Source organism: Poecile atricapillus, chromosome 1, assembly GCF_030490865.1.
Source record: "Poecile atricapillus isolate bPoeAtr1 chromosome 1, bPoeAtr1.hap1, whole genome shotgun sequence".
In the NCBI taxonomy this organism is placed as follows: domain Eukaryota; kingdom Metazoa; phylum Chordata; class Aves; order Passeriformes; family Paridae; genus Poecile; species Poecile atricapillus.
The window spans coordinates 4,810,051-4,837,257 of record NC_081249.1 but is presented as its reverse complement, the minus strand read 5'-3'; the positions used below and the strand labels follow the sequence as shown (position 1 = coordinate 4,837,257).

Here is a 27,207-nt window from a genome sequence, read left to right as displayed (position 1 = left end):
TGGGATTTTACCATCAGGGCTGTTTTCAAACAGCAACACTTGTGCTGTGGCTCTCCAGGACATGTTCTTGTTGTGATGGTCACGTGTGACACAGAACTATGACCTCTGTGAACATAACTAAGGGAAAAACAGAGAGATGTCATTTGTATAACAGAGAGGGGAAGCCAACTGTGTAATGGCACAGACAAATTTCGTCTCTTCACATTCAGCCTTCAAAATGATATGTACACACAGGGCTGTGTAAGCACATGCAGCTCCCAAATGCCTGGGATGTAACACGTTACAGGCAGTTTGGTCCCCAGCAGGACCAAAGCTTCTGGAGAGGCAATCAGCTTCTCTCCTGCACATATCTCACTGGCTCCTGTTTAATGAACTGCCACAGGGAACTGGGGGAAAGAGTGTTAAACTGACAGAAAAGCAGGTCAGGCGAAAAGGCCTCTTCCAGTGCACTGCTTCTGTCCTTCAGAACTGTAAAGCAACCTTTACTAAATAAACCCCCATTCTGTTTTGGGGGCTGAATTCATCATGCATGGAATGTAATTTTACAGTCCAGAATCGACAATAAATTCAATCAGTAGCCTGAACACAAAGACATCAATAATTCTGTATCTTGGCTATTTTTGCTATGCCACTTGAGCTTTCCCCTCAGTAAAGAATAAATCCATGTGGAGATGACATCAGTCAGAGAGCCCAGGCCATAGAAATGCAAAGCTGACCCTCAGCTGTCACAGGGCAGAGCCCCTGTTCATGACATGAAAGCAAATATTATTTCCTCATCTCACACCATGGGCATGTCTGTATAGTGCACAGAAAGGCACAAGAATAAGCCTGAAGTTGTTATAAATTGCAAATTCTCCTTGAAATACATATTTTGTCATCTAAGAACCAGCATGTTAACATCAGAAATTAAATTAGCGACACAACAGCACCCTGGCACTATCTGATGGAACAAAGAAATGAAAGATTTCTTTGAAAGAAAGAAATTATTTTTTTCAGCAAGCCAATTCCCTTACTTCCTAACTTTTGCACTTTTTACTTGACAAGAACTTACCACAAATCACCTCTAACACTTGGATACAATTGCTGAAAAGAAAAATAATCTACTCAACATACACCACACTTTTCCAGCATCTCAGCAATGCACAAACACAAATGGACTCTCTGAAATTCTGGAAATTGCTGTCCATCTCTGTGGAATCTCTAACCCCTGAAGATTGTCATCTGAGGCCAAACTGACTGAGACTGAGGAATGAAAGCATCAAGCTCACTTTTCCAGCGTACCATAGCCCTAATAGCTCTTTGGTGCTCTCTCTGACTCACTTACACGAACCTCCTCAAGAACTGAGGCTACAGCCACGCTGCTTTCTGCCAAGAAACTCGATCCCTAAAGCCACATTTACAGGAAAGCAGGACATTAACAGAATTACTGTACTACAGCAAGATTTTGCACTATCATTCCACTTGTTCTTCCTGGAAATTAACTTTGTTAAGTATGAACCAAAACATAATTTTTTTTTATTTTTTTAAATTTTTTTAATAATAAGCACCAGAAAACTATTTTGTCTTGTTTTTCATTGCTTGAATTTATTGTCTGGATGGAATTACAGAAAATGCTTGCCATATCATGCATCTCTCCATTTGGTTTTTCCTGAATTTCTTTACATACACAATTAGCTGGGATGAAGACACTTGTAACTAGGAAACCAAAGCCACTTTTTAATAGTCTTACACACTTCCACTGTAATCAGAATACTCAGGATTTTAATTTTAGAAGGCTCAGACACCAAACTCCAGCTGAAGTTATGCAGAGCTGGGAGAGCTGCTAACACAAAATTGCACCCTATCTGCTGCGCTGTGACAGATTTTCTATTTCAGTTGCTCCTGCAGCTTTTCATCAACGTGTTTTTTAGAAATACCCACGAATTTGCAACCCCTTACTAGCTGCAAATGAAGACTTTTTTATGCTTTAAGTGTAGTAACCCATGACTATCTGCCCACTTAGAGAAAACACGCACCAATACCTGTGGCTTATTTCTTTCTGAATAATTGTCCAACCTGTGGAACAATCACCTTTTAAAATAGAAATGTGTTTCTTGCTATCTAACAGCTTTCTAGGTTAATATTGCCACCCAGCTTGTCTCTGTCTGGCACCATTATCTGAACCTGTCCGAGCTGCTGCATGTGGGCTCCAAGTGGAAAATATTAACTAGATTGTGCTATTTGCAGGAGAATGACAAACTGACAGCTATAAAAGCTCATGAGTTGGCACTCAGAAGCAATAGCATCAATGAAGGCAATTTTACATTATTCTGTATTACAGTTATTTTCCTGGTAAGAAATTTACATCTTCAGGAAGAGTCTTGTCTGTGTGCCTTGTATCACACCAGTAATGGAAATACTGCAATTTTTTTAATGTTCACACCATGTATCTCACTGTCTGGTTTTCCCTCTGAATACTGGGAAGTGTCTCTACTTTCATGACAGGATAAGTGATAGGTTTTAACTAGGGAAAGTACGATTCCTTACTTACCTACTAGTATTTGCTACAGGAAGTTTCATCTGAACACATGAAAAGAAATAAATAAAAAATGCAGGCACCCTTTTCCGTGCTGTCAGCAGTGAGAAACTGGTTGAAAATTCTGTGTTTGCATTTTGGCAAGTCATTAAGTTTTGGCAGAATATTTGGAATCAATAAAGCGAGACCTCTGGAGTTCCCAGGAACATCTGCTGCATTCAAAGGAATGGGTTCATTCAAGTGTGTTCTGTGATCCCAAGGAACTGTGCTCCACATCCCAGAAGTTCTGGGATGGAAGCTGGCATCTGAAGGAATGGGGTAACAGCCACAGCATCTGCTCCACTGATAAGATTTTCAGGGCCAGAGAGACAGAAGGCAGTTTCTCAGAGATTAATTATCTCCCTCTGCACTAAGTCCTTGGCAATAATCAGTTCCAGAGGATTTGGTGAGAAACAAGAGACAAAACCCCGTGCCTGGGGTTTTGCATTTCCGCTTTTACAGCGATTTCAGGAGAAGCTTGGAGCTGGAAAAGGGAGGAAACCCACTGCCAGGAGGAAAAGGGAGCTCCAGCAGGATACACTCCCAAAGCCACCAGGGTACAGAACAGATCTCTCTACGTGGACAGAAGACCTGAAGAAAATTTACCAAGATGAAAAATGTCTCCATCTAGTCAAGGTTCCCCCACTGAAATGAAGCAGCTTCTCCTGTCCTTATCCTCTCTCCTCCCTCAAAACCAAACTCCTCTCTGCAAAACTTTCCCAGCTGCTAATAGAGGAGTGCCTCAGGGTATCTGAGCTACTTCTAAGGCTCTCTGCAGGAAAAGAACCTGATGTCATTAGATTTAAATTAATCACACAAGGTCCAAATCTTCATTAAAGAAAATTTTGGGGTCTCTACACGTAAAAGAGCTGAAACTACAGATCTAAAAAAATAGACAGATTAGCTCCAGGATATGACTTTATTCCAACTATTTTTATATTGAAAATGTTACTATTCAGAGTACACAGCTTTGCCCTTTAGTGCAATATTTACACTACAAAAACCAGTAATTCTCATACTTTCAATGCATGTACTTCAATGTAAGTGTTTTAGCTTTTACATGTTAATTTGTTCACAATGCCCATGTATAATCATCCTTTATTTTCTTTAAAGTTTCTTTACATTCTACATTTTGCAGGGGCTCCATTTTTAACAGAATTCCAGTGACAAAGCTTGTTGGCAAGTATGACCCAAAGTTAATCTGAGTAGTTATTGGATACTCCAAATGGAGAACAAACCGTGTACTTAACAAACATGCACCTGGTAATAACAGCTGCAACCACACATACAGATGAAAAATATATCAAACTAAGCCCTCCATCAAAGCATCTAAAATTAGAAATGTTGGGAAATATGTTCATAAACAAGATAATCTTGAAGAACCAGAATATATTCAAATAATTGGGAATAGTACATTTGACAAAATTAACCTACTTACAGACAGCTTAAACCCCCAATAATTCTACAGAATTAATTCCTTCCCAAGATTTCATTAGAATCAAGAAAAACCTAATTTACAGGGATATAGGGCATTCATAAACTCTAATAACATCAAGTCAATCAGACTAGATCAAGAAATACAGTCAGATTATGTCTTTTTTGAATCACAGAATCTTGGAGGATTGCATTCAAAATTTTCTCAAATCATCTGTTTGTAAGAATGACAAAACTGTAGAATCATGGAATGCTGGAAGATCACCTCATCCCACCCCCCTGCCATGGCAGGGACATCTTCCACTATCCCAGGGTGCTCCAAGCCCCAGTGTCCAACCTGGCCTTGGACACTTCCAGAGATCCAGGGGCAGTCACAGCTGCTCTGGGCACCCTGTGCCAGGGCCTGCTCACCCTCAAACTGAAAAATTTCTTCTTAAGATCTCACCTAAATTTCCCCTTTTCCAGTTTGTACCCATTCCCCCTTGTCCTGTCACTCCAGTTCCTGATGAAGAGCTCCTCTCCAGCTTCCTTGCAGGTCTCTTCAGATTCTGAAAGATGTTTTGGGTCTCCACACAACCTTCTCCAGGCTGAACACCCCACCTTTCCCAGCCTGTCTCCATATGGGAGGTGCCCCGGTTCTCTTATCAACTTTGTAGCCTCTTCTGGACTCGCACCAACAGAATTATACAAGCCACTGCATGGGCTCTGTTCCACTGGCTGCACTTTCACTAGGGAACCTGACAAATTAAAAATATTGGTAATAAATACCTGCACAGCAAGGCACACACGTGTAAGAACACCTTTCAGCAGGGTAATTCTGGGACAGAGATCCTCCATCTGTGCCACAGGCCCTTTTGGAGAAGCACAGACTATGCAAGACCAGTTTCTACTTGGCTGAGAAGTAACTGAGTATATATGAAGGGGGGAAAAAAAAGGAGAAGAAAAAAAAAGTTATCAGGGCCTTGATTTCCAAGCTCATGTTAGCTTCCCAAATCTTTCCCTGGCAGCACAGCCATCATCACTGCACAAACTAGTTTATGGGAACAGTAGCAACTGCTTTCCCAGTATTATTCACAGCAGCCCCTGTGCCAGAGCAGTTGTCTGCACACCCGCACAGCAAACCAGACCAGGGAACTCTTCCAGACAACACCAAAGAGCTTGCTGGGGTTTTGTGCTGGCTCACAAAGCCACACTCGCGTCAGGGCACGAGTCCCCGAGTGAAAAAAACCCCACTCCTTTCACAAGCAGCTTCCCGAGTTTCCAAAGCTACTAAAAGAGCCGGCAATGACACAAAAACCCCAAGATCTAGAGATGATAATAAAAAGGAGCCAGACCCAGTAAGGTACATCACCTTCCCTCACATGGGTTTTAGCTTGTTTGCAACAAAACCTTGGCAAAAAAGGGTTTAAACGCATCCCTAAACACATTCCAGGGATTCTGCAGCTGCTTCCGAGTATTTGTGACCTAGGTGGGATATCTAAAAGCACACTAAAAACATCTATGGGATTAGATACAAATCTCTAGAGCTGTCCTTAATGAAAAGATAACGCTCCAGATTAGCTTTTGACAAAAACAAGAGAAATCTTGTAATTCTTAATTTCTATTTTAATACTTGCATTTTGACACATAAAGCCCTATTCAGGTATTTAATTCAAAGCGGATAATCACGACGAGAAGCCAGCCTAAAGCAATGATAATGGCTATTGTAGTTTTTTCAAATCACATCGAAAGGAGCGAGTAGAGCAGCTACAAAGGGCCTGAGCCAAAACCCACCCGAATGTGTGTCCTTGATGGCAACGGAGAGTGCTGGACTGGCTTGGGAGGGGGATGGTGGGTGGCTTGGGAGGGGACAGGGGGATGGTGGTGGCTTTTTAGAGGGACAGGGGTGGCTTTTGAGCCGTTGGGGTGGTGGCTTTTGAGGGGACAGGGGGATGGTGGTGGCTTTTTAGGGGGACAGGGGTGGCTTTTGAGCCGTTGGGGTGGTGGCTTTTGAGGGGAATTGGGGTGGCCTTTGAGGGGAATGGGGGGGACTTTAGAGGGAGTGGATTTAGAGGGGGACAGTGGGTGGCTTGGGAGGGGTTCAATGGGTACCTTGTAATGGGGCAGGGGGTGTCTGGGGGGAGTCGGTGACTTTTGACGGGGACAGTGGTGGCTTCTGAGGGGGACAGAAATGCGAAGGGTTGAGGGGATGGCTTGTGAGGGACACAGTGGGCGGCACAAGGCACGGCGCTCCACAGTCCCCACTGGGCCTTAGCCCTGCGCTTAAAAAAAAAAGACACAACATGAAAAGAACAGTAACAATAACGACCGCAATAAAAACTCACGGCGACACAATTACGGATTCGGGTGAATCGCACACTAACGCTGCACGCGGGTTCCCCCCCTCAGCCGCCGCACACAGGCCGGGGGGCGGTGGGTGCGGGTTTACCACAGCGGCACCTCCCAAACCCCACAGGTCCCCACTGTCCCTCCGTGTGTCCCCCCCCCCCCCCGTGCCGGGCCACCCCCCTCACGCGCGGCCGCTGCCTCAGTTTCCCTGCGACGGGGCGGGCTGAGCGCTGCGGGCGGCGCTGCCCGCGATGGAAGGCGGTCGGTCGGTCGGCCGGGCGGGCGGTCGGTCGGGCGGTCTGCCGGGGGATCCCCATTGCCGTCCCCGTTCCATTTCCCCGTTCCCCCCGCCGTCCCCCCCCCGCCGCGCCGCCCCCTCGCCCCCCGCTCCCCCCCGGCCCGGCCAATCGCGGCGCCGCGCACGTGACGAGCGCTCCCCGCGATGACCTCATCCCTCGGTTGTGGGATGACGTCAAATTCAAGATGGATGGAATCACGGCGGCGGCGGCGGCAGCGCGGGCTGAGCCCTGAGCGGAGGCGCCGAAGGGGGCGAGCAGGGGGGGGCGGCGGACAGGGTGAGTAGCGCCCGCGTGTCGCGCCCGTCCCGGGGGCTGCCCGCTCCGCGCGGGTCTCCCCGCGCACAAATCCGTCTTTTCCTGACGTAACTCTGAGGTGGTTTTTTTTTTTTTCCTTTTTTTTTTTTTCTCTCTCTCTTTCCTCCTTCCCCCCCCCCCCCCTTCCTCCACCGAGCGGGGATGCGGCTCCCGAGCGCATGCGCCGGTTTCGTAACCGTAACTCTTCCCCCCCTCGCTGGCGGGGCGCGGCGCAGGCGCCCGGAGCGGGCGGGCGGTGCCCGCGGCCGCCGCCACATCGCCCGCCCCGCCCGGGCCCGAGCCCCGAGGGGGAGGCGCGGGGGAGGCGCTCAGGGCGCATGAGCGCGGCCGGCAGCGATGGAAGGAAGGAAGGATGGATGGATGGAAGGAAGGCGGGGAGAGGCGGGTCGGGAGCGGCGCGGGGGGAGCGGGAAGCGGCGCGCCGACCTCCGGCTTCCCTGCGCTGCGGCGCCTCAGGAGCCCGTTACCCGCTGCAACGGGCGTGAGGGCCGCGAGGGTCCGGCCGCCGCAGGGCGTGAGGGACCGGTGGTGTGAGGGATTTCAGGCACCGGTGGTGAGAAGGACCGGGCGCCTGGGGGGTGTGAGCGTCCGGCGCTTCCCCCTCCGCCGGCGGCTCCAGGCTCTTTCCCCCGCTCCGCTCCGAGCTCTAAAACACGAGCGAGGCGCCGGGAGGGCCATGGCTCGGTGACACGGCTCCTCCCCGGTGTGTCTGGAAGGGAGAGCGCGTTTCATCTCCCCCCAGCGAGGTCCCCGCGTGTAAGTGCAGGCAGGTACCAAACCCCATCCAGACCTCGTCAGAGTCTGTCAGTAGAGAAAGGGGAGGTGTCAGAGGATGGTCCGGGCTCTTGCTCGGTGGTGCCCGGCAATGGGCAGAACCTGATGCACAGAAGTTCCACCTGAACATAAGAACTTTGCTGTGCAGTGACCGAGCACTGGAGAGATTGTCCAGAGAGGGTGTGGAGTCTCCGTCATTGGAGACACTCCAGAACCATCTGGACACAATCCTGTGCCGTGTGCTCTGGGATGACCCTGCTGGAGCAGGGAGGTGAGACCAGATGACCCACGGTGGTCCCTTCCAGCCTGACCCATGCTGTGGTTCTGTAAGCAAAGTGTGGCTTTGCTGGCCTGAGCACTCGTGGGCTGGATTATTCATCAGCAGGATGAAGCACATTTCTCAGCCAGGTGGGGAACTCCTCAGTGCTGGGCTGTGCCTGTGCAGAAAGCTGGGGAGTTGTTGTTTTACCTGGTCACAGCTGTCAGAACTTTACTGTAATCCTGCATTAAGTCCAAGCTGATGGTATGTTCAGATTGGATGAGGTTTATGTAAATAAACAGAAGAAAAACTTCAAGGAGTTACTATTAGACAGGAAGTAATTGTGGAGTGTGTGTGTGCTGAGTAAGCTCATCTTAATAATTAAATAGCAATTGCTTTAGTAGCTCTTCCTTTTTTTTGTAGTTGGACTCCCAGTGGAAGTAAGAGGTAGGTAGGCTGTACATACAAGAAGAGATGATTGTGATGAATTACACAATCACAGAGCTTTTTGTGAATACACCGGGTATCTTGTAGATAAATTAAAATTAATATTTTGTCCTTGGATAAATTAATGTGAAACTAGGTTTTTTAAAATGTATTTTTGTACAGGACATCTTTTGATATTAAATCAGGAGTAGTAAATACACACTGCAGGTAACTCTAGTACTGTTTTATGTGTAGATTTAGTGTTCTGTTCTGACTTTGCTCAAACTGACAAAGTGCTCTGACTAAAATTTTCCACCAGCGTTATACTGATCCTCTTGAGGGGAAGTTTGGAGCAAATTTAAGCAACTGTTTTTATAAACCTTGTTAGCAAAAAATCCCCACATTATGTGGCCATCTCTTGGGTGAGAGGAGATCTGACATCCCTTTCTTTTAGATGTGTTTCACCCATATGCTGTAGAGTTGTAATTTCTTAAGAATATTTTGTTTACCTGTGGAAAGTCCACCCATCCTGACTGGATCATGACCATTTCAAGAGCTGTCATTTACATGTTCTCAGTAGAGGCTTGCAGGGAGATGTCACAAATTAGAACCTCTGGAGTTTTCAGCTGCAGACCAGAATTCCTTGGGGCTTTCACCACTTGTGAGCTTGCCTAATTCTGCTTTAATGTTCAAGGTAGCTTATCCTTTAGCACATATTAGCATTCTTATTGACTATAAAACAGGCAGCAGCTTTTAAGAACTTCCCAAAGTCCTTTTTGTGGTGTACATTCAGTGATGAATGTGAACTTTTTTGCCTCTTGTTCCTGCTGTGTAGGTTCCAAGTGCCAGGGTGACACTCTGCCACATTCATCTCACACTGAGAACCCTCTGGATCAGTAGAAGCTGGATATTCCTAATAAATTAGGTTTTCTGAGCTCATGGGAATTTTTTTGTGTGTGATGCTAGAGAATACATGCACACAGATAATTAAGTGATCATCTTTGTAGTGATGGCTGATCACACGTTGCTCAGAATTAGTTAGGGGCAGGTCAGCATTTGGATTTAAAAGGTCAGCTTTGCAGAAAGCCTCGAGCTTTCTTACTGTATTGATATTTTGTTTTGAACTTCAGGATCTGTGAAGCAGTTACTGTTAAAAAACAACCCCTCTGCAGCTTTCAGGGTTTTGAAATTGGCTTTATCTGCAAAATGGTGATAACTTCAGTGTGTGACCAAGTGTGGACTCAGAGGGAGAGGAAGTTGGGCTGTAATCAGCACAAGGTTTGTTCTGCACTGGGAGGGGCTGTGCTCTGAGTCACATGCTCCAGTTGCAACAATTTCAGCTCTCATTAAACTTTTGAGCAACTGAGCGCCTTCATTTTGAAATTTGTCTCATGTAATGATCTGAGATCCTGTCCTGGGGTGATCCTCAGAAAGCAGCACAAGTCTTCAGAAGCAGCAAAGTCATTTGCTGCAAATGACAAGACTGCAATGTGCCCTCCTTTAAAATAGGTGTTCTGTGCAGGGGGGTTTCCTTCCCAAATATTTGTTGTAGTTTCATGTTAGTCTTTGTACTGTGGTGCTTTGAATTTTTTTCCCTACTGGTCATATTAAAGACATCAGTTCTCTTACATTTTCTTTCAATAAGCAGTGAAATAAAAAGAAATTTGTTGTCTTTTCTTATTGACTACTTTATGTTATGGCATGTTTTATGAACAAGGAAAGAAAGTATTGAGCAAGTCTTCAGTCTTCCTGAGCTCCTTCCATCTCCACCCCCATCAGTTCATCAGTCTTTCTGTCCATCAAAAATATGTTTTGAAATCCCCTGGTTCTGATTGTTGAAGGGTTTTCCCTCTGAGAGATAGTGAAACTGTATCTTTCTTGTGCAAATTCTTTCCATGCAGTCTGTGATGAAAAGACATGAAAAATCCTTTGACCAAATATATGTATTTTTTTTTAAATGCTGCAAATAGTAATTTGTGTACAATTAAATTGCATTCTTTGGGAAAGGAAGAAATATTTTTCTCTTTTTCATCTGGGATCATTAATCTCCTTATCCAACGTTTATCCTACCTCACTACTGAACATTGTTGGGTAACATTTAGGTTGCAATTCATTCTCTTCATCCTCTGACAAGTTGTGGTTACTGCAGGGGCAGTTCTGACACAGAGCCCAGTGAGTGTCCCCTCCACCCCCTCACAGTCTGATCTGGACACATGTGTGAGTATCTTCAGAGCACTTCTAAAAAACAGTGCTCTTGGGACAGTAAATATGCCTCACAAAGCCCCTGTTAATGTAAATTAAAAGTCATGGAAAGAAAAGCAGCAGAATTGCAGTGATTTCTAATTACTGCCACACTCAGTCTGTCATAACCAAAAGGAATTTGTTTATTCTGTACCAAGACGTAGCTCTGAGTACAGTCCTTCAGCTGTGGAGCTTAAGGGCCAAATTTCCTGTAAAATTCCAGTAAAAATATGACCATCTCCATTCTCATAAATACTTTTGAGGAGTACAGAAAATACAGTGCTCTTGTTCAAGGAGCTGGATTTTTAAATTATTTCTTTTTTAACTATGTAAGACATAGCCTACCTTCAGTTGCTTGTGGACTTTGAGTAAACTGAAAGTCTTCCACATGCTACTCATGAGCTTGTAAATCTCTTAAGGTAAAACTCAGGTAAAATTGCTGTTTTCTTTCCTCTTTTCTCCTCTTTCCTCTTCTTCCCAGTATCTTGGCCAGAATCAGTGATGGCTGAATGACATTTTCTTTGGATCCCTTCAGTGGGAGGAAGATACCTGCAATCCCTGAATCATAACTTTGTCACTCAGCAATTTTTTTAGGCTCAGCTTTTATATTCTGCATTTTTCAGATTAAATGTGTTTCTCCCTCATGTCTCATTTTCTTAAAGAAACCTTAGTGTAAACACTATTCTGTTGATAGAAAATTACCTTACATGGATTTGTGGCTTCTCTTCCTATCCAAAATACACTGTGCCTGTAAGAAGCACCATTAGGGTAATAGAAATACGACCACAATTAGGGTTTGTCACTTTTACTGTACCAGCAAAATTAAAAGCTCTGTGTAGACAAGTTTTTATTGTGAATTAGGCCAGTTAATGTGTCTCATCTAGTAAAGCAGATGACTGAATATTATTCCATTTGATAAGTATATCTCAGCATTGCAAATAAAACAATAAAATCAACCTGTAGAAATGGTACAAGTGTATGCATTTGGTCTACAATTCCTAAAATTTCATGCATCTCTTAGCAAAAAAATAACAAGAAATATTTCTGGGGATGAGATTTCTGTAGGTGTTTAAATTTGATGACCATCAAGCCTTTCAGACTTGTTCCTTCAGAGAGTTTAATTGCAACATTACAAAGCAAATGTTGCTTTGTATTTTGTGTTACAAAATAAACATTTCAAGGGAATGAAAGATGAAGAACTCCTAGGTGAGGTGTTTTTAAACTTTCAATATTTTGGTTTAGTTTACAGCAGTTTGGAGGCTGAGTTACACACCTTTTAGTCGAGGCATGGAGGCCAGGACAAATATCTTATTGAATTGTATTTGATTTAATTTTCACTGAATGTTTCAGGAAGAACTTTGAGAGTTCCCAGCCAGCATTTCCCTGCCCTGTCCCTTCCATCCTTTAGCTGGATCTGCTCCCTGCTCCAGCACAAGGCAGCCCTTCCTCGGAGAGGGAGGAGACAATTGCAGGAGCAATCCCTGGTTAGACTGCTCTGAGAGTAAGATGAAATTGCACCCTGAGCTGCTGCTGGGTTGTAAACAAGAATGGGAATGACAAGAGGAGCTTTGTACTCTGACATTCTGTAGTTTGCTGCACGTCAGGGGGAGCTATTTTAAGTGTCAGAACATGAAACTAAGGGTATGATCTGAATGTGAAAAGTAGCCTCTAATTTCTAAGTGAATTTCATGTCTGTGTCAGGGTAACTGCTAATTATTTGTCCATAGCATAGGGCAAAATAGATTCCAGAATAGTCAAACTGAGAGTAGGTTTAGATTAGGCATTAGAAAAAAATTCATTACTGTGAGGATGGTGAGGCACTGGCACAGGTTGCTCCATCTCTGGCAGCATTCAGGGCCAGGTTGGATGGGGCTCTGAGCAACCTGGTCTAGTGGGAGGTGTTAACCATAGCAGGGGGGTTAAAACTGGATAACCCTTAAGGTCCCTTCCCAAACCATTCTGTAATTCTGTGGTTACAAAATTTCTTCTTTTTCTCTCCCTAAATTACTGCTTTTATATGTCTGGAGGATAAATAGGTAGAAATTAGTCCATCAATTTCACACACTAGCAAGCATGTTATTTATCTGATTTTGTGCCTGCCTTCATACCAGTGGGTCTCTCTGTGCCGCTGACCTATTGGAAATGAGAAACGTTTGTCTTCATGGAGAAAGTTCACAGAGCTGTCTGCAGTGGAAAACAGCAATAGCAGTGAGATCTCATTTCATTAAATCCAGGAAGACAGAATCCCCAAACTTGCAGCAAGAAATTATTTCAGTATTCAGATAGAAAAAAGATTATAGAAATGCAAATAATATTCCTATGTGGGTTTGCAGCTTTTACCTACAGGTTTTGGGAGTATATAGGGGGATGTGTAAATCTGTATGTGCTGTGGGAGATTATCTGTGTTGCAAAGGCTGTTGATGGGAGAAGAGATATTTTATAAACTGTTGTCAAAATCAAGTCATAAAATCCAGCATAGGGTCCTTGAGTAGAAGCTTAAGCAGTGTAGGTTCCTTTTTCATCTGGATTTATGACAAGTAAGGGAACTTTCTACTGTTCCGGTGTCTGAAGCAGCACCAGAATTCTCAAAGCCATCAGATCCTCAGAAAAGCACTCAAATGGGTGCAACATTCCTGCATTTACCAGGGGATGCCCCAGGAAGTCACTTGTTTTTTTTTGTATGAGTCTTATAATCCACATTTCTTTGCTTTCTTTAGTGGGTCTGTCCCTGCCACGCTTCTTATGTGTTTTCCCTGTTTAAACCCCTGTTCACTCTGTCTCTTCTGTGTGTTTTCTCCTCCAACCTTGCGTTCTCTGCTTCTCTCACAGCCCTGGCACCTCCTTCCTGCAATACTGCATTTCACTGAAGGTTTCAGAACATCATTTTTCCCACTGCCAGTCAGAAGGCAACATCATCTCTTAGTTGCTCATGTATTTGAGGGTGTAGCTGTTACTCTGAAACCACACATAAATACCTGCCTGATTCTGTCTGTAAAGTTTTAGCTGTAAAGTCAGTGTCTCTGTTGTTTCTAAAGGTGAAATTTCAGCTGGAGGAAGCTGATGGAATAATTTCCTGACAAAGAATGGGCAGGTGCATGGCTTCTCTTGCTGGAACCCTGATGCTCATTTGACCTCTCAGTGAGCTGATTAAGCTCCCTATCCTATAAAATAGCAAACAGATCTAAAAATTTGGAATGGTTTTGTTTATTTGTTTGTTTCCTGCTTAATTTTAAAGCATTAAATCAACTCACTGGAAGATCAAATGAGCAGCAGAGCAGGTGAAAGGAAGGGGACAGTAGGACAGGGCTGGGAGGAGGAGATGTGAGTAAGGAACAGAGGAAAGGAAGGGGAACTACCACTTCAAAGGGAGGTTTCTGTTGAAGATCAAGAAACTGTTTGGCCTAAGATTAAGCTTTTTCAGCCTTGTGAAGAGCTTTCATGAGATTTATTTTACAAAAGTTATTTTGAAATAGTAGAGGCACCTTTTTCTATCCTTGTTCAAAATATAAAATATAAAAACAATCTTATACCGAATATGGTACTTAGGCTTTTGAAATCTAGTTTTCTGAGATCAGTGGGGGGCTGTTGAAGGAGGGAATTAGAGGACTGGAACATCTCTCTTACGAGGGAGGGCTCAGGGAGCTGGGCCTGTTGAACCTGGAGAAGGGATGACTGGGAGGGGACCTCATTAATGTGTATGTATCTGTGTGTATATGTGTATAAATATCTACAGGATAGAGGATGGGCCAGGCTCTGCTCTGTGGTGCCCAGAAACGGGACAAGAGGAATGGGCAGAAATGATGCCCAGGAAGTTCCACCTGAACATGAGGAAGAACTTCTTTCCTCAGCAGTGACTGGGCACTGGCACAGATTGTCCAGAGAGGGTGTGGAGTGTCCCTCACTGGAGATATTCCAGACCTGTCTGGACACAACCCTGTGCTGTGTGGTCTGGACAGGGAGGGTTGGACCAGCTGACCACTGTGGTCCATTGCAGCCTGATCCATCCTCTGATTCTGTGAGGGCTGTCACTAAAATCTCTTCTTGGCCTCCTGAAAGTTCCTGCTGCACTGGCCCTTCCTGGATCTGGAGTATAAATTTAGTCACTGTTCCTCCTGAGGACCAGCAGCTGCTGTGGCACGAGGCACCTGCACACAGACTGGGAGAGTTTCTGATGCGCTCCTGCTGTTCCCATGATGTCACCTGAACATCATGGAAGACGAAAAGTTTGTTTCCAGTCAGTAGTGAAGGTGGCTGGAAAAAAATGGTTATCTGCAGCTGAGAAGTAAGAGTACTCAAACACCTGGAACCAAACCTGGTATTACAGGAGACTGCCAGAGTTGTATGTTTACACACAGGGCCAGGGAAGCTTTTGTGTGTGGCTTTGGGGAACCAGTTCTTGTCCTCCGACAGCTGTTCCTATTGCTGCCTCTTCAGTTCTGCCAGTGCAATAGTTCCTGATGTGGTTTACTATAAAAATTGACCAGCATTTGAAAATAAATAAAGTTGGGGGTTTATTTATTTTTTGTTCTGCTACGTCATACAGGCCTGCAAATATTTGTACTGGCACAGCTGAAGGAGGAGTGACCTGCAGTGTGCAGGTAAGATGAACACAAGAGAGCAGGGATGACTTGGATCAACTTTGCTACAGAAAAGTGTTCATGTAGGGAAATTTTGACATATTGTACTCTGACTCAAGTGTTCTTTGGGTTGATTATTTTTTCTACTTCTGAGCATTTCAATCTTTCACGTGATCTGAGTAAATGTCTTAAAATGGTTCTGCAAAACAGTTCTGGTGTGTTTCTTGCTATTGTTTGTTTAATTTCTGCCTGTTGTATCTAAATGCTATTAAGCTGAAAGTCAAGCGCTTGAGTTAGGAAATACCAGGATTAAAGCTGCCTTTGGAGGATTGATTTGGTCCTTTGCCATTTGTTTATGCAGCAGCCTTGGTTACTGTTAAAGTGACAGAGTTACATTGCACCCGAGCCTCCTTCACTGTGCCCCGAGCGTGACAGGGAGGGATGTTTATGTCTGTGGTGTTTAGTGTGATGAATTGGAGTAGTTAGAGGAATGAAGAAGGAAACTGTGGCCAGAAGGATGGGGGACTGTTGGGTTCTGCTTTAGTCCTGCAGATTTCACACCACTCTACTGGTTACACTGCACTGCTGCATTAGGTGGGCAGAGGGACACACAGTAATTACATGTTGTTTATTCTGCCAGTTTTAAAAACACAAGGGCAAAGCAGATTAAAATGAAAGCTCTTAAAATATTTCAAAACATTTGACTAATGCATTCTATTTCCACTGTGTCCTTGAAGTGTGGGTTATGCAGCAGCTTCTATTGGGTGTCTCTACACCACAGTTAAAGCTTCCTAAGCTCTGTTGATCTACTACCTCCATTTACTTTCTGCAGCATGCATCCCAGAGGAATCACTTGAGTTTGCAAACTCACTTTCTTCCAGGTGAAGGGAAAGGGAAAGATGCCCTCCTGGAGCACCAGTTATAACTCTGTAAGTGTTAATGGGTGCTCAGACCATGAAACTGGATTAGGGCCAGTCACACTCTTTAAATTGCAGTGGCATCCACAAAGGAGGATAATGAACCACCATCCTCACACTCCCACCTCCATCCTTCCAGTCTTCTTAAATAAAACACAGAAAGCAAAACAAACCAGATTGCTTTCTCAAATTAAGGTTGACTGCACTGCTTTTTATAGATGGAGGTGTGGGGGAATTATGCATTATAGCTATCTAAGGTAAATTAAGGATAAATTAGTGTTTATGAAATGACACTGCAAGGCACTGAAATACTCAGTAAAGACTGATTTGGTGAGGAAGCAGCATTCTGGTTTTGCTGTTGCCATGTCACTATGAACTCATTTGGTATTTTTAGGTGGAGAAGTGGTAGCTCAGTCCTTGATAAGATCACTGCCCTGAGACACTGCATGCAGCATCCTTTAAGTCATTTCTCAGTAATAGCAATTTAGACTTTGATAACTTATTTATACCCATTGGTTTTAAGATTTATCATCATCATTTATTAACCATGGGGTTATAGCTTCTCAGTATTTTTTTTTATTTTGATAAACTTTACAGTTTTGCTTTAAGCTGATGAGCAGTGAAACGTTTTCATTGTAGTTGCATACATCATGTACAAATGAAACTAAAAAGTAGTTTCTCAAATCAACTGTAAATATAAGAGAATTGCTTTTAACAGACACATCATTGACTTGTTTTATAACCACCATGGAGGTAGTGTAGAGAGTGTCTGTGAAAAAAATAAGATAATTTAATATTGTTGATTTCTCTGTGTGTCTTCTTGTGCACAGATATATAAATTGCAACTCCTGCCAAAGAAGTTCTTTGTTTAACTTAAAGCCTGGTTGTCTTCTTTTGTTAAGCTCTCATCAGAAGCAGTATATTGAGTTATCAAGACATCCTGCAGCATGGAGTAGGCTGTGTTTTGAAGCATATGGATCATGGAGATTTCTGCACTGCAGCTTAATTTGTGCTTATTGTACTCTTGGATGCAACCAAGGGTAACTGTTTCTCAGATATATGGGTTGTGGGCATAAAGTGCTTTAATGCCAATGAATGAAATGGGGATTTCAGTTCTCTGATTGCTTTTCATCCTGAGCAAAGCAATGCAGGGATACTTCAGTGAAAACTGACATTTCCCAGAAACCAGATCCTAACAGTGCAGTTTTAAGTGACACATACAGTTAGAAATAGATATTAACAGCACTTATTAAGCATAAGTAAACATGATGAATTTGGGTTACAGACAATAATCCTGCTTCCTTCTCTCTTCCCAATATTAATGCCCTTTCCATCATCCTATTAAAAGTGACAACAAAACCCCCTTAATTTGTCTGGTCAGCAGGAGACTGTCAGGGTTGCTTAGCCTCAGAAAGGCGAGTTGCTATAACTAGGCTTTAGATACCTGATCCAAGAGTTTATCAATCCAGTTGTCAAGACAGATCTTCATAAAGCTGAAGCAGAAAAAGAGATGATCAAGAGTAAAATGATAGAACTGTTCTTACCTGTGGAAAGGTGTATTTACAGGAAAAGGACACAGCCCATCCATCCATCCATCCATCCATCCATCCATCCATCCATCCATCATCCATCCATCATCCATCCATTATCCATCCATCATCCATCCATCATCCATCCATCCATCCATCCATCCATCCATCCATCCATCCATCCATCCATCCATCCCCCAGTTAGTTAGGTGTAATATCCTTGGTATAAGATTAGCAATTAAAAGGATATTTGAAAGTGGGCAGATGAGCTGGCTCTTCCCATGCCTGTGCTTTTTTGGAGCTAGCAGTGGTGTTTTCATTCCCAAACCTTTCCTCCACATAAGCTGTTCCTTTAATCACTGTTTGATGGTGGTTTAGCCAGTCTACAGAGTACAGGAGATGTGTTTACTTTGCCTCTAACAGTTACAGTTCATATAAGGCAACCTACAGCTTTGTTGTTGTTGTTCTTTTTCAGGGACATCGGAATCATGGAGGGGCTCTTGCATTACATAAATCCAGCACATGCCATTTCCCTCCTGAGCACCCTGAACGAGGAGCGTCTCAAGGGACAGCTGTGTGACGTTGTGCTGATCGTAGGAGACCAGAAATTCCGAGCTCATAAGAATGTTCTGGCTGCCAGCAGTGAATACTTCCAAACTCTGTTCACAAATAAGGAGAATGAGTCTCAGTCAGTGTTTCAGCTCGACTTTTGTGAGCCAGATGCTTTTGATAATGTGTTGAACTACATTTATTCTTCATCCTTGTTCATTGAGAAAGGCAGCCTTGCAGCTGTGCAAGAACTGGGCTACAGTCTTGGAATATCTTTTCTTACAAACATTGTTTCCAAGAGTCCTCAAGCTCCTTTTCCTTCTTGTCCTATAAAAAAAATACTCTATCAAGATGAAGATGAAAGTAGTTCTCAGAAGAGAAGTGTCATCGTCTGTCAGAACAGAATTGAAGCACAAGCAAAAAGCGTAAATCAAACACAACATGACTTAAGCCATACTCCTAAACCTTCACCCTCCGTGGCTGTCAAAGCTAGTGGCAGACCACAGGTAACAAAAGCAACTGAAACCCTTCACAACTTATCACTGACTGAAAGGAGGTGGCTGAAAGAAAGCCCTGTGAGCTATTCGAAGGTTCATGAAACTTCTGTAACTGTGGAGGATCAGAGCAGAGGGGCTTTAGTGAAAAGGAACATGGTGCTGCCTCAGATGTCTTTAGCAGAGAAAGAAATGGCAGGCGGTGAGCCAGGAAGTAGCGCTCAGCTTCTGCGAGGAAAAGTTGCAGAGATGTCTTTGAAAAGACCACGTCCACCAGTCTTGTCTCTGCGTGGGGCAGCAGAATCCACATTTTTGTTGCGAGAGGCAGGAAAAGGAAATGGTCAAGGGGAAGACAGGAATTTACTTTACTACTCCAAGTTAGGGCTAGTAATCCCATCTAGTGGGTCTGGCCCAGAAAACCAAAGTATTGACAGAAGTGGGCCCCTTGTAAAAAGTCTCCTTCGAAGGTCGCTGTCCATGGACAGCCAGGTTCCTATTTACTCACCTTCTGTTGACCTAAAGCCTGCACAGGTATCCTCGTGCTCCTCACCGGGAACTAACGATTCCCAGAAGACATTTAATGTTTCATCCCAAAAGTCATCCTCAAAAGAGTCATCGGAGAAGTCAGCCTTGGATGAGAAGCCACAGGTAATACACCCACATCGCCTTAGGTCTTTCAGTGCCTCTCAGTCAACGGATCGGGAGGTGGCTTCCCCTCTCTCGGAGGTGCGGATCAAAACCGAGCCCAGCAGTCCCCTCTCAGATCCTGCTGAAATCATACGAGTTACAGTGGGTGATGCTTCAGCGGCGGCAAACAAAGACTTTGCTTTTAAAACTGAGGATGACCGTAAGGAACCCAGCAGCCTTCCAGCGAAAAGGAGGTTCCAGGATGATAGGAGGCTGCCGTTCAAGAAGCTGAAGGCAGATGAGCAGGGTTCTCCTGGCTCAGAAGAGAACTTTGAGGAAGGCTCGAGCCCCACGCACCTTGATGCTGATTTCCCTGATTCTGATGTCAGTAAAGATGAGTACAGCGAGATGGAAGAAGCAAGACCAAATAAAAAGTTTAAATGTAAACACTGCCTTAAAATTTTCAGATCAACAGCAGGTCTTCATCGCCATGTTAACATGTATCACAATCCAGAGAAGCCCTATGCTTGTGACATATGCCACAAGAGATTCCACACCAATTTCAAAGTGTGGACGCACTGCCAGACACAACATGGAATCGTGAAGAATCCCTCACCAGCTTCCAGTTCACACGCCCTTTTGGATGAAAAATTCCAAAGAAAACTGATCGATATAGTGAGGGAGAGAGAAATCAAAAAAGCTCTGATTGTGAAACTAAGACGTGGCAAGCAGAGCTTTCAGGGTCAGTCTGCTTCACAAGCACAACAAGTCATCAAAAGGAATTTAAGGTCGAGAACCAAAGGAGCCTATATTTGTACCTACTGTGGGAAAGCTTATCGTTTCCTCTCCCAGTTCAAACAGCACATAAAAATGCACCCTGGGGAGAAACCCATTGGAGGGAACAAGGCTCCTAAGCAGAAAGATCACATTCATATTGAAAACCCGGTGGAAAATAAGGAGGTTTATCAGTGCCGTCTCTGCAATGCCAAGCTCTCCTCACTTATTGAACAGGGAAACCACGAGCGACTCTGTAGAAACGCCACTGTCTGTCCTTACTGCAGCCTTAGGTTTTCTTCTCCAGAGCTGAAGCACGAGCATGAAAGCAAGTGTGAGTACAAGAAGCTGACTTGCCTCGAGTGTATGCGCACCTTCAAATCATCCTTCAGTATCTGGCGTCATCAGGTTGAAGTTCACAATCAGAACACAATGGCTCCATCAGAGAACTTTTCTTTGCCTCTCATGGATCACAATGGAGAAATCACCAGTTCGTCACGGCTGCCTCCGCAGTCGGAATCCAATAAAATGAACAATTTTGTTGCTGCAAAGGAGGACGGTGTGTTCAGTGATTCGTCAGAACAAATTAATTTTGATTCTGAAGACTCTTCATGCCTGCCTGAAGACTTAAGTGTTTCCAAGCAGTTTAAAATCCAGATCAAGGAAGAGCCTGCAGATGATGTAGAGGACGAGGTCACCGAAACGAGCAGGGAACCTAAGGACGTAGTCTCCAAGAAAGATCCCAGTTTGTGGCCCTGTGAAAAGTGTGGGAAGATTTTCACCTTACGCAAACAGCTGGAGCGTCACCAGGAGCTCCTGTGCTCCGTGAAGCCGTTTATTTGCCACGTGTGCAACAAGGCCTTCCGAACGAATTTCCGGCTCTGGAGCCACTTCCAGTCTCACATGTCGCAGGCTGCGGAGGAGTCCACAAACAAGGAGCCTGAGATATGTCCACCAGCTAATTCCCCATCACCCCCACCCTTACCCCCACCCCCACCACTCCCCAAAATCCAGCCTTTGGAGCCCGACAGCCCCACGGGCTTGCCGGAAAGCTCCGGTACTACTGAGAAGCTGTTCGTGCCGCAGGAGTCGGACACGCTCTTCTACCACGCCCCGCCGCTCTCGGCAATCACCTTCAAGAGACAGTACATGTGCAAACTCTGCCACAGGACTTTCAAGACGGCTTTCAGCCTCTGGAGCCACGAACAGACACACAATTAGCTTTAACAGAACCCTTGCAGAGCTGGTTTGGGGGGGCTGTGTTCAGGATCTCAGAGGCCTGCCACATAGACTACACATTTAAGAGGATCAAAATGATGATGATGGAAAAGCTGGAATTTGTGATGCTGCTTGGATTTGGAGATTAGGGAAAAGTATAACTTGGTTAGTAGGTAGAAAGCAGAGTAATTTAAAATACTGTGGTCTGGGATCTAATAGTAACAGAATAAATTTTATTTTATTTCATTTGACACTGAAATACAATTGCATCTGGATTGTATGCATGGATCTTCAACCCGTGATGTTGGTGTGTGCGTGTGTATTATATATAAAGTTATATATTAAACGAAAGAGAAACAACAATTGGGATTCTAACTGTGAGCTTATAGTAGTGAAATACTGTAACCAACGTCATAATTTGTTTTTCAAAAAGAAACCAACACACACAAGCTCCATGTAAGTGGTTGCCATGCACTGGCAGTTCGGGAGGATGTGGTTGGAGTGTCTTGCTGTATTGACTTAGGTCTTAGAAACCTTTAGCAATAACAAATAAACCTCAAGTTTGAGTAATCCTGATGTTATTGGATATGAATGTTTGCTATTTTAAGGGAACATAGAATTGTTTTGTTGTTGTATGGAACTTGTGCAAATTAAAATAGAATCTAAAGTCAGCAATATTATTACTAAGATTTTATATAAGAAGTAGCAGCAAGCCTGCTTTCAGCCATTTAATTATAACTTTCTAAGGAAAATTGAGAGAGGGGGTACTTTGCTTTATATAATGTCCCAAAGACTAATTTCCTATGGATACTTGGGTAGCTGAAGTCATTGTGTAACAGCCATCATAATGCAAATGGTACTGTTTATAACATGAACTGAGGTTGAATGGATGTCAGACAAGTTTCATAGTTTTGTTTCCACTATTTGTACAACTGTTTGTAATTTTAACTACAAAGGAATGTATAATTATTAAATCAACAAGAGAGAGCTCATTAAGGGACAGAAGATGAGTTGTGTTTCTAAACACAAGTAATAAGCTCGGCCATGAGTACAAAGATATGTTTTAACAAAACATAAAAATGTAAATATTTATATAGACACCTGTATAAATGAAGATGTATTTGAAATTTGTATTAAGCGTACATATCCAGCTCAAAGCAGAGGAGAAAATCACACTACAATCACTGTATTTTATGGATGCAATGCATATAGAGTAATTCTTTCTGCCGCTTTCTAGCATATGTGACTGTGTTGCAATTTTCCAATTTGTTGAAAATTGTGGTAATAATGGGCTGCAGATATTCTGTGTGGTTCCATTATTTTACCTCAAATGCCAACTGGAGCATTTAGTATAAGTAGGATCACACACATTTACCAGGAGCTATAGTAAGGGTCCAAATTTTTCTGTGAGTCAAGGAAATATTTACCCAGAAGTAGGAGGTGAACCAACAATGAGAAATTCTTCTGCTAGAATTTAAACTTAGTGGAGGGGTAGTGGGTTAGAATGATTTGCAAATAATGCAAACAGTGTTTATGATCCCGACCAACTTTCCCCTGCAGGGTTGGGAGAAGGGGGATGTAATTCCACACTGCTGAGTCAGAGCCCAATCTGTGTCCACTGAAACCAGCACAAGTTTGGTCACCAATTTCAGGGGGAGCAGGAGTGAGGCTTGGATTCCCAGTGTAACCATGTGTGTAACTGTTTTTTCAGTATCCCAAGTTCAAAAAGTAGAATTGCAAGCCGATGCTGAGATTCAGCAAAATCAAGCACAAGTGTAACTCCTAAGAATCTGAGGATGGGCACCTTTAGTCACACACCAGATTTTTCTCAGTGAAAGCCAAGTGTGCCACCATTTTTTTTTTTCCCCCCAACAGATATTATTTTTCCTGTAAGTGAAATTTGAATGAACTAACTCAGGATGGACCCCTGATTCTTTTCAGCTACCAAAACAATTGCAATGTTTGTTTCAAGCCTCTTCCGCTTCATTTTTACTACAATCTAAAATTGCTACTAGACACCTCTGAAAGTAACATGTTGTTCTTTTTTTGTCCTCTTTCAGGCAAACTGTGACTGAGTATGATTAGGCTAATTTGCTTGAGTATCAGTTAAACTCTTTCAGTGGCATTGCATTTAAAACAAGGTACTTGCTTAACAGTGACATTTCCAGTTGCTGACTTTTTTATTCCACCTAATAAGACTATGAATTCCTTTCTTACCAGAAACAATTTCAAAATAAAATGGTTATTGCACTTAAACCTGGTTTAAAAAATCAGAAAACATAAAGCCTTGCTAAGTACCCTTTATATATATTTAAGAAATCTGTGTGTATAAAATATGAACGTGTTTTTGTAGAATGGTTCCTAAGTTTTCCCCAGTGATTCCTCTGCACAACAGCCTAAAAGTTGAGCTAAAGCCTTTTAAAATTCAGTGTGCTTTCTGAAGGAAGGTGGCAACCAGCTCAGCTGGGTCACTTCTAGCTGGGATTCTGCTCTGTGCTACACACTTTAAATCAAAACCTTGTGCAACATCTTTGAAGAAACCCTGGCCTTTTTCCTAGCGTACTAGGTATTATAAAGAATCCATAAAATATTTTTGGCCTAAATAGCCTCCTAAGTTTTTCTTCAGTTGCTTTGGTTTTGGTGGGGGTTTTAAAGTTTTATTTTCCGCTTTGAGTGTGTTCTGTGTGATTTTTATTATTTTTTTAATTTTTTTTTTTTTTTTTTTTTTTACATTCAGTTCCTGTTGTTTAGTAAAGGAATTCAGGATCTCTAAAATTTAAATATGAGATGTTTATATAGCAGTTCTGGTTTTCTATTAGCTTTTATACAGTATCTTAAAAGGCCCTTGATAGAAGTGTTTATTTTGGAGGATACGGAATAAATATGCTTCCACTTATATAACTTTAATATATGTCTTAAAATTTAAATTATGGGAAAAAAATGTTAGTTGCTTGTTTATAAATAAAAGTCTTTTGAAGAGTGTCTAGTTTGGCCACAGCCAAAATAAAAGGCAAATTTATTGATACAAAAGCCTGTCTTCATCATATTTTGTTTAACTTTATAGCTGTGTATTGAAGTGACACAAAGTTAGAGGTCTTGTTAAATATAAAAAAGTGTTCTACTTTTTTTTCTAAAATTTGTGACAGGAATGTGCAGATGTTTTAATATATAGACTAGAATCTATAATTCTGTCCTTTTTTTGCTATTTTTATAACCTATCAGATAAATCTCAGAGAACTATCCTGCTTCAGTGGGAGTGGAAACTAGCGTTGCATTTCAGGGGAGCAGTGTTGAGCCATGAAATGTATTTTGGTTTGGGACTTTTTTTCCTTTCAGGCACTGTGTTGGCAAAGCCTCTAAGCCTATCTTAAGTCCATTAAGATGAGTCTTAACCTTTTTAAAATTGTTCTGTGCAAGTTCATTGCTGAACTGGGACCATGACCAACCTTGAAAGTGAGCAGTGGCAGCAGAACACAGGAACCAGTAACGAATCTGTCTCTAGTTTTGGGTGATTTGGTAAGGGAGACCGAAACACCCCTTGGCAGGTGATGGAGGAGATAACCTGGTGAAGTGGGTGACCCCAGAGTTTGTCTGGGCTGTTTCAAAACTGAGATGTGTTATCTGTGACCCCAAACAGCTGTAAGAGGCTTGGCCTGCGTTTCCTGTTCAGGCAGGAGCATCCAGGAGGGTTTTTTTGCCTGATGTTGTTTGTTTTCCCCCAGGCAGGACATGTGGGTTTGCTCCAAAGCTCTGCGTGCTCTCTGTTGCTGTTCCAAACTTCCAGTGTTAAAATGAGCTCCTCCCATGGGATAAGGACAGACTATGCCTAATTTCTTGGCTCTAACAGTGAGGGTGCAAATATCTGGCATGAGCCTGTAATCTGGCATGTGCCTATACTGTTCAATAAAATTGTTTACATTTTCCTACCAGAAGATTTAGATGAAAATCAAAACAAGCTTAGGGGGTTGTTTTTTGTTGGAGTTTTTTTTTTTGTTTGTTTGTTTGTTTTGGTTGGGGTTTTTTTAGTGTTGCTGTTATTGAATCAGTGTTAAAATATTTTTTTTCTGTTGTTGCTGAACACAGCCTGATAGTATTTTTAATGTTATTGATTCTTGTTTATTTAAAATGACTTGTGAAAAACTGTACTGTAACTGCTCTATGGAAAGGGACACTCTCAAGAGAAAGGCTGGATACAGAAAATTAATAGACCTATATTAGAAATACTTTATATTAATAAATAATTTTGAAGAGTTTAGGAACAAATTGAGTCATTAACACTTGAGCTGCTTGGGCACGAAAATCCTATTATGGGCAGCCTCAGTTGTTGTGAGGATGTCTGAAAAATGTAACTGAATTCTGTGGGTTGAGCTGATCTTTCATGTTGCTTTTCCTGTCACTATTTCCAGAATAAAGGACTCGATCCTCTTCTTCCTTTCCCAGTCTCACAGTGGTACACATTACCTTTTAAAGACACAAGCTTCCCACTATTGCAGCAGCAGCTTTAATTCAAATGTGTACAGAAAACCAGAACAAACCCTCTTCTGCAGCGTTAAGTGCAAAATACACATCAAGTACATCTTTTAAGGCCCATTCTTGACAGTGTCCCTTTTTAAAAAGCAGGAAAATGGGATCACTTTAAGTGCTTGGGTACAGGGGAATAGTTTCCTACTAGAAATTGGAATTATCCAATATATTTTCTAGAGAGTTTTCCAATTAGTTACACAAAATCACTTGTCATTTTAAAGGATTATAGAAGTAAGACAAGCAATTCTGGGTTTATAATCCTGTATACCTTATACATTCTATATCTGTTCAATAGACCAGGATGAGTTTTTACTTTTTTTAGGACTGAGACTTAATAGCTTATTGCAACTTTTTCTTTAATGTAATGTAAATCCATTGCTGCTTTGTACAACTTTTTCTACTGTGTGTTTTCTTTACTTAGATCTTGACTAAGAAATGTTGGCGTCCAATAAACTTACACTTTGTTTCTTTTGAGTCACTGTGTCTTCTACTGGAATCTCTTGGCAGAGGGTGGTGTTATTGTACAAACCATTGTGTCTGCGGGGTAGGAAGTGAGTTTGTAAAAGAGCATCTTTTGTCCTGTTTGTTGCATGTAAGTGATACTGGTAGACTACTAAAATCATGGGGATTTGTTTGTTTTAGTAAATGCCTCACTGAACCTTTTACTGGAAAATACAGGAAAACCAGACAATCTGAAAAACTCGAGCACAGCCCAAATCCTGTTTCATGTGCAATCAGTGATTTGTGGAAAGAAGTGTCTCCATCTAAAACTGGACTGAGCCAGATGTTTGAAAAGACACAGCAATGTTTCTGGTGTTTGGCAGCTCTCTCATCCAAACCAGTTTGCTGCATGAATTTCCCTCTTCAAAACCCCCTGTGTGGTAATGTAGTGTGTGGATTCCCATAAGGCAGAGAATGATCTTTTTTATCTTTTGGGAATGGGGTTTACTCAGTTCCTCTCTTCACAATAGGTGTGACCTGTCTTTGGGAACACTTAGGCCAGTTTTCTCAACTTCTTGGACTGCACATTTGCTGTCTTTTGCCATTTTTGCCTTGTGTGCCCTGTGGTTGGACCCACTGACCAGTTTCACCCACCTTTAACAGAGGAGACAAGGTCTCAAGAGTTATGTCCCACAGGTTTCATGCAAATCCCTGCCTGGATGTCAAGGAATGGTGTCAGTGGGACACCACATCTCCAGTGGGGAGGATCAGATTTGCCCAGAGGATGTGCTGGGCACTCTCCTTCACTTTTTACCCCAGCACTTGTCTCTGTGTGTGTGTGCACTGCCCTCCCAGAGGGAGCAATGGCTGAAGGAGCAGCTCTGCCAAATGGTTGGATCAGGGGTTAAAAGGGCACTGAGCTTGGGA

The 27,207-nt window shown here is 43.0% G+C and overlaps 1 protein-coding gene and 1 long non-coding RNA gene across 3 annotated transcripts; one reads left to right on the top strand and one right to left on the bottom strand.

Annotated features, from left to right (window-relative positions):
• Nucleotides 1–4,437: 4,437 nt before the first annotated feature.
• On the bottom strand, nucleotides 4,438–6,658 carry LOC131574786 (uncharacterized). Its single transcript, XR_009276584.1, has 2 exons — nucleotides 6,080–6,658; nucleotides 4,438–4,725 (listed from the first exon to the last, which is right to left on the bottom strand). It is a non-coding gene; the product is annotated as an uncharacterized LOC131574786 (long non-coding RNA).
• A 51-nt stretch (nucleotides 6,659–6,709) lies between these two features.
• ZBTB21 (zinc finger and BTB domain containing 21) lies at nucleotides 6,710–26,329 on the top strand. 2 transcript variants are annotated; one of them, XM_058847234.1, is made up of 2 exons: nucleotides 6,710–6,891; nucleotides 18,129–26,329. In XM_058847234.1, exon 2 carries the CDS (start codon nucleotides 18,142–18,144, stop codon nucleotides 21,316–21,318), a length of 3,177 nt encoding a protein of 1,058 aa, XP_058703217.1. In that variant the 5' UTR covers nucleotides 6,710–6,891; nucleotides 18,129–18,141; the 3' UTR covers nucleotides 21,319–26,329. The 2 variants fall into 2 exon arrangements, with proteins under 2 accessions (XP_058703217.1, XP_058703225.1); XM_058847242.1 differs by having other exon boundaries at nucleotides 6,710–6,988.
• Nucleotides 26,330–27,207: the final 878 nt, after the last annotated feature.

What these genes read in the sequence shown, in the direction of transcription:
- ZBTB21 (XM_058847234.1), top strand. Translation starts at nt 18,142, where the DNA reads ATGGAGGGGCTCTTGCATTACATAAATCCAGCACATGCCATTTCCCTC.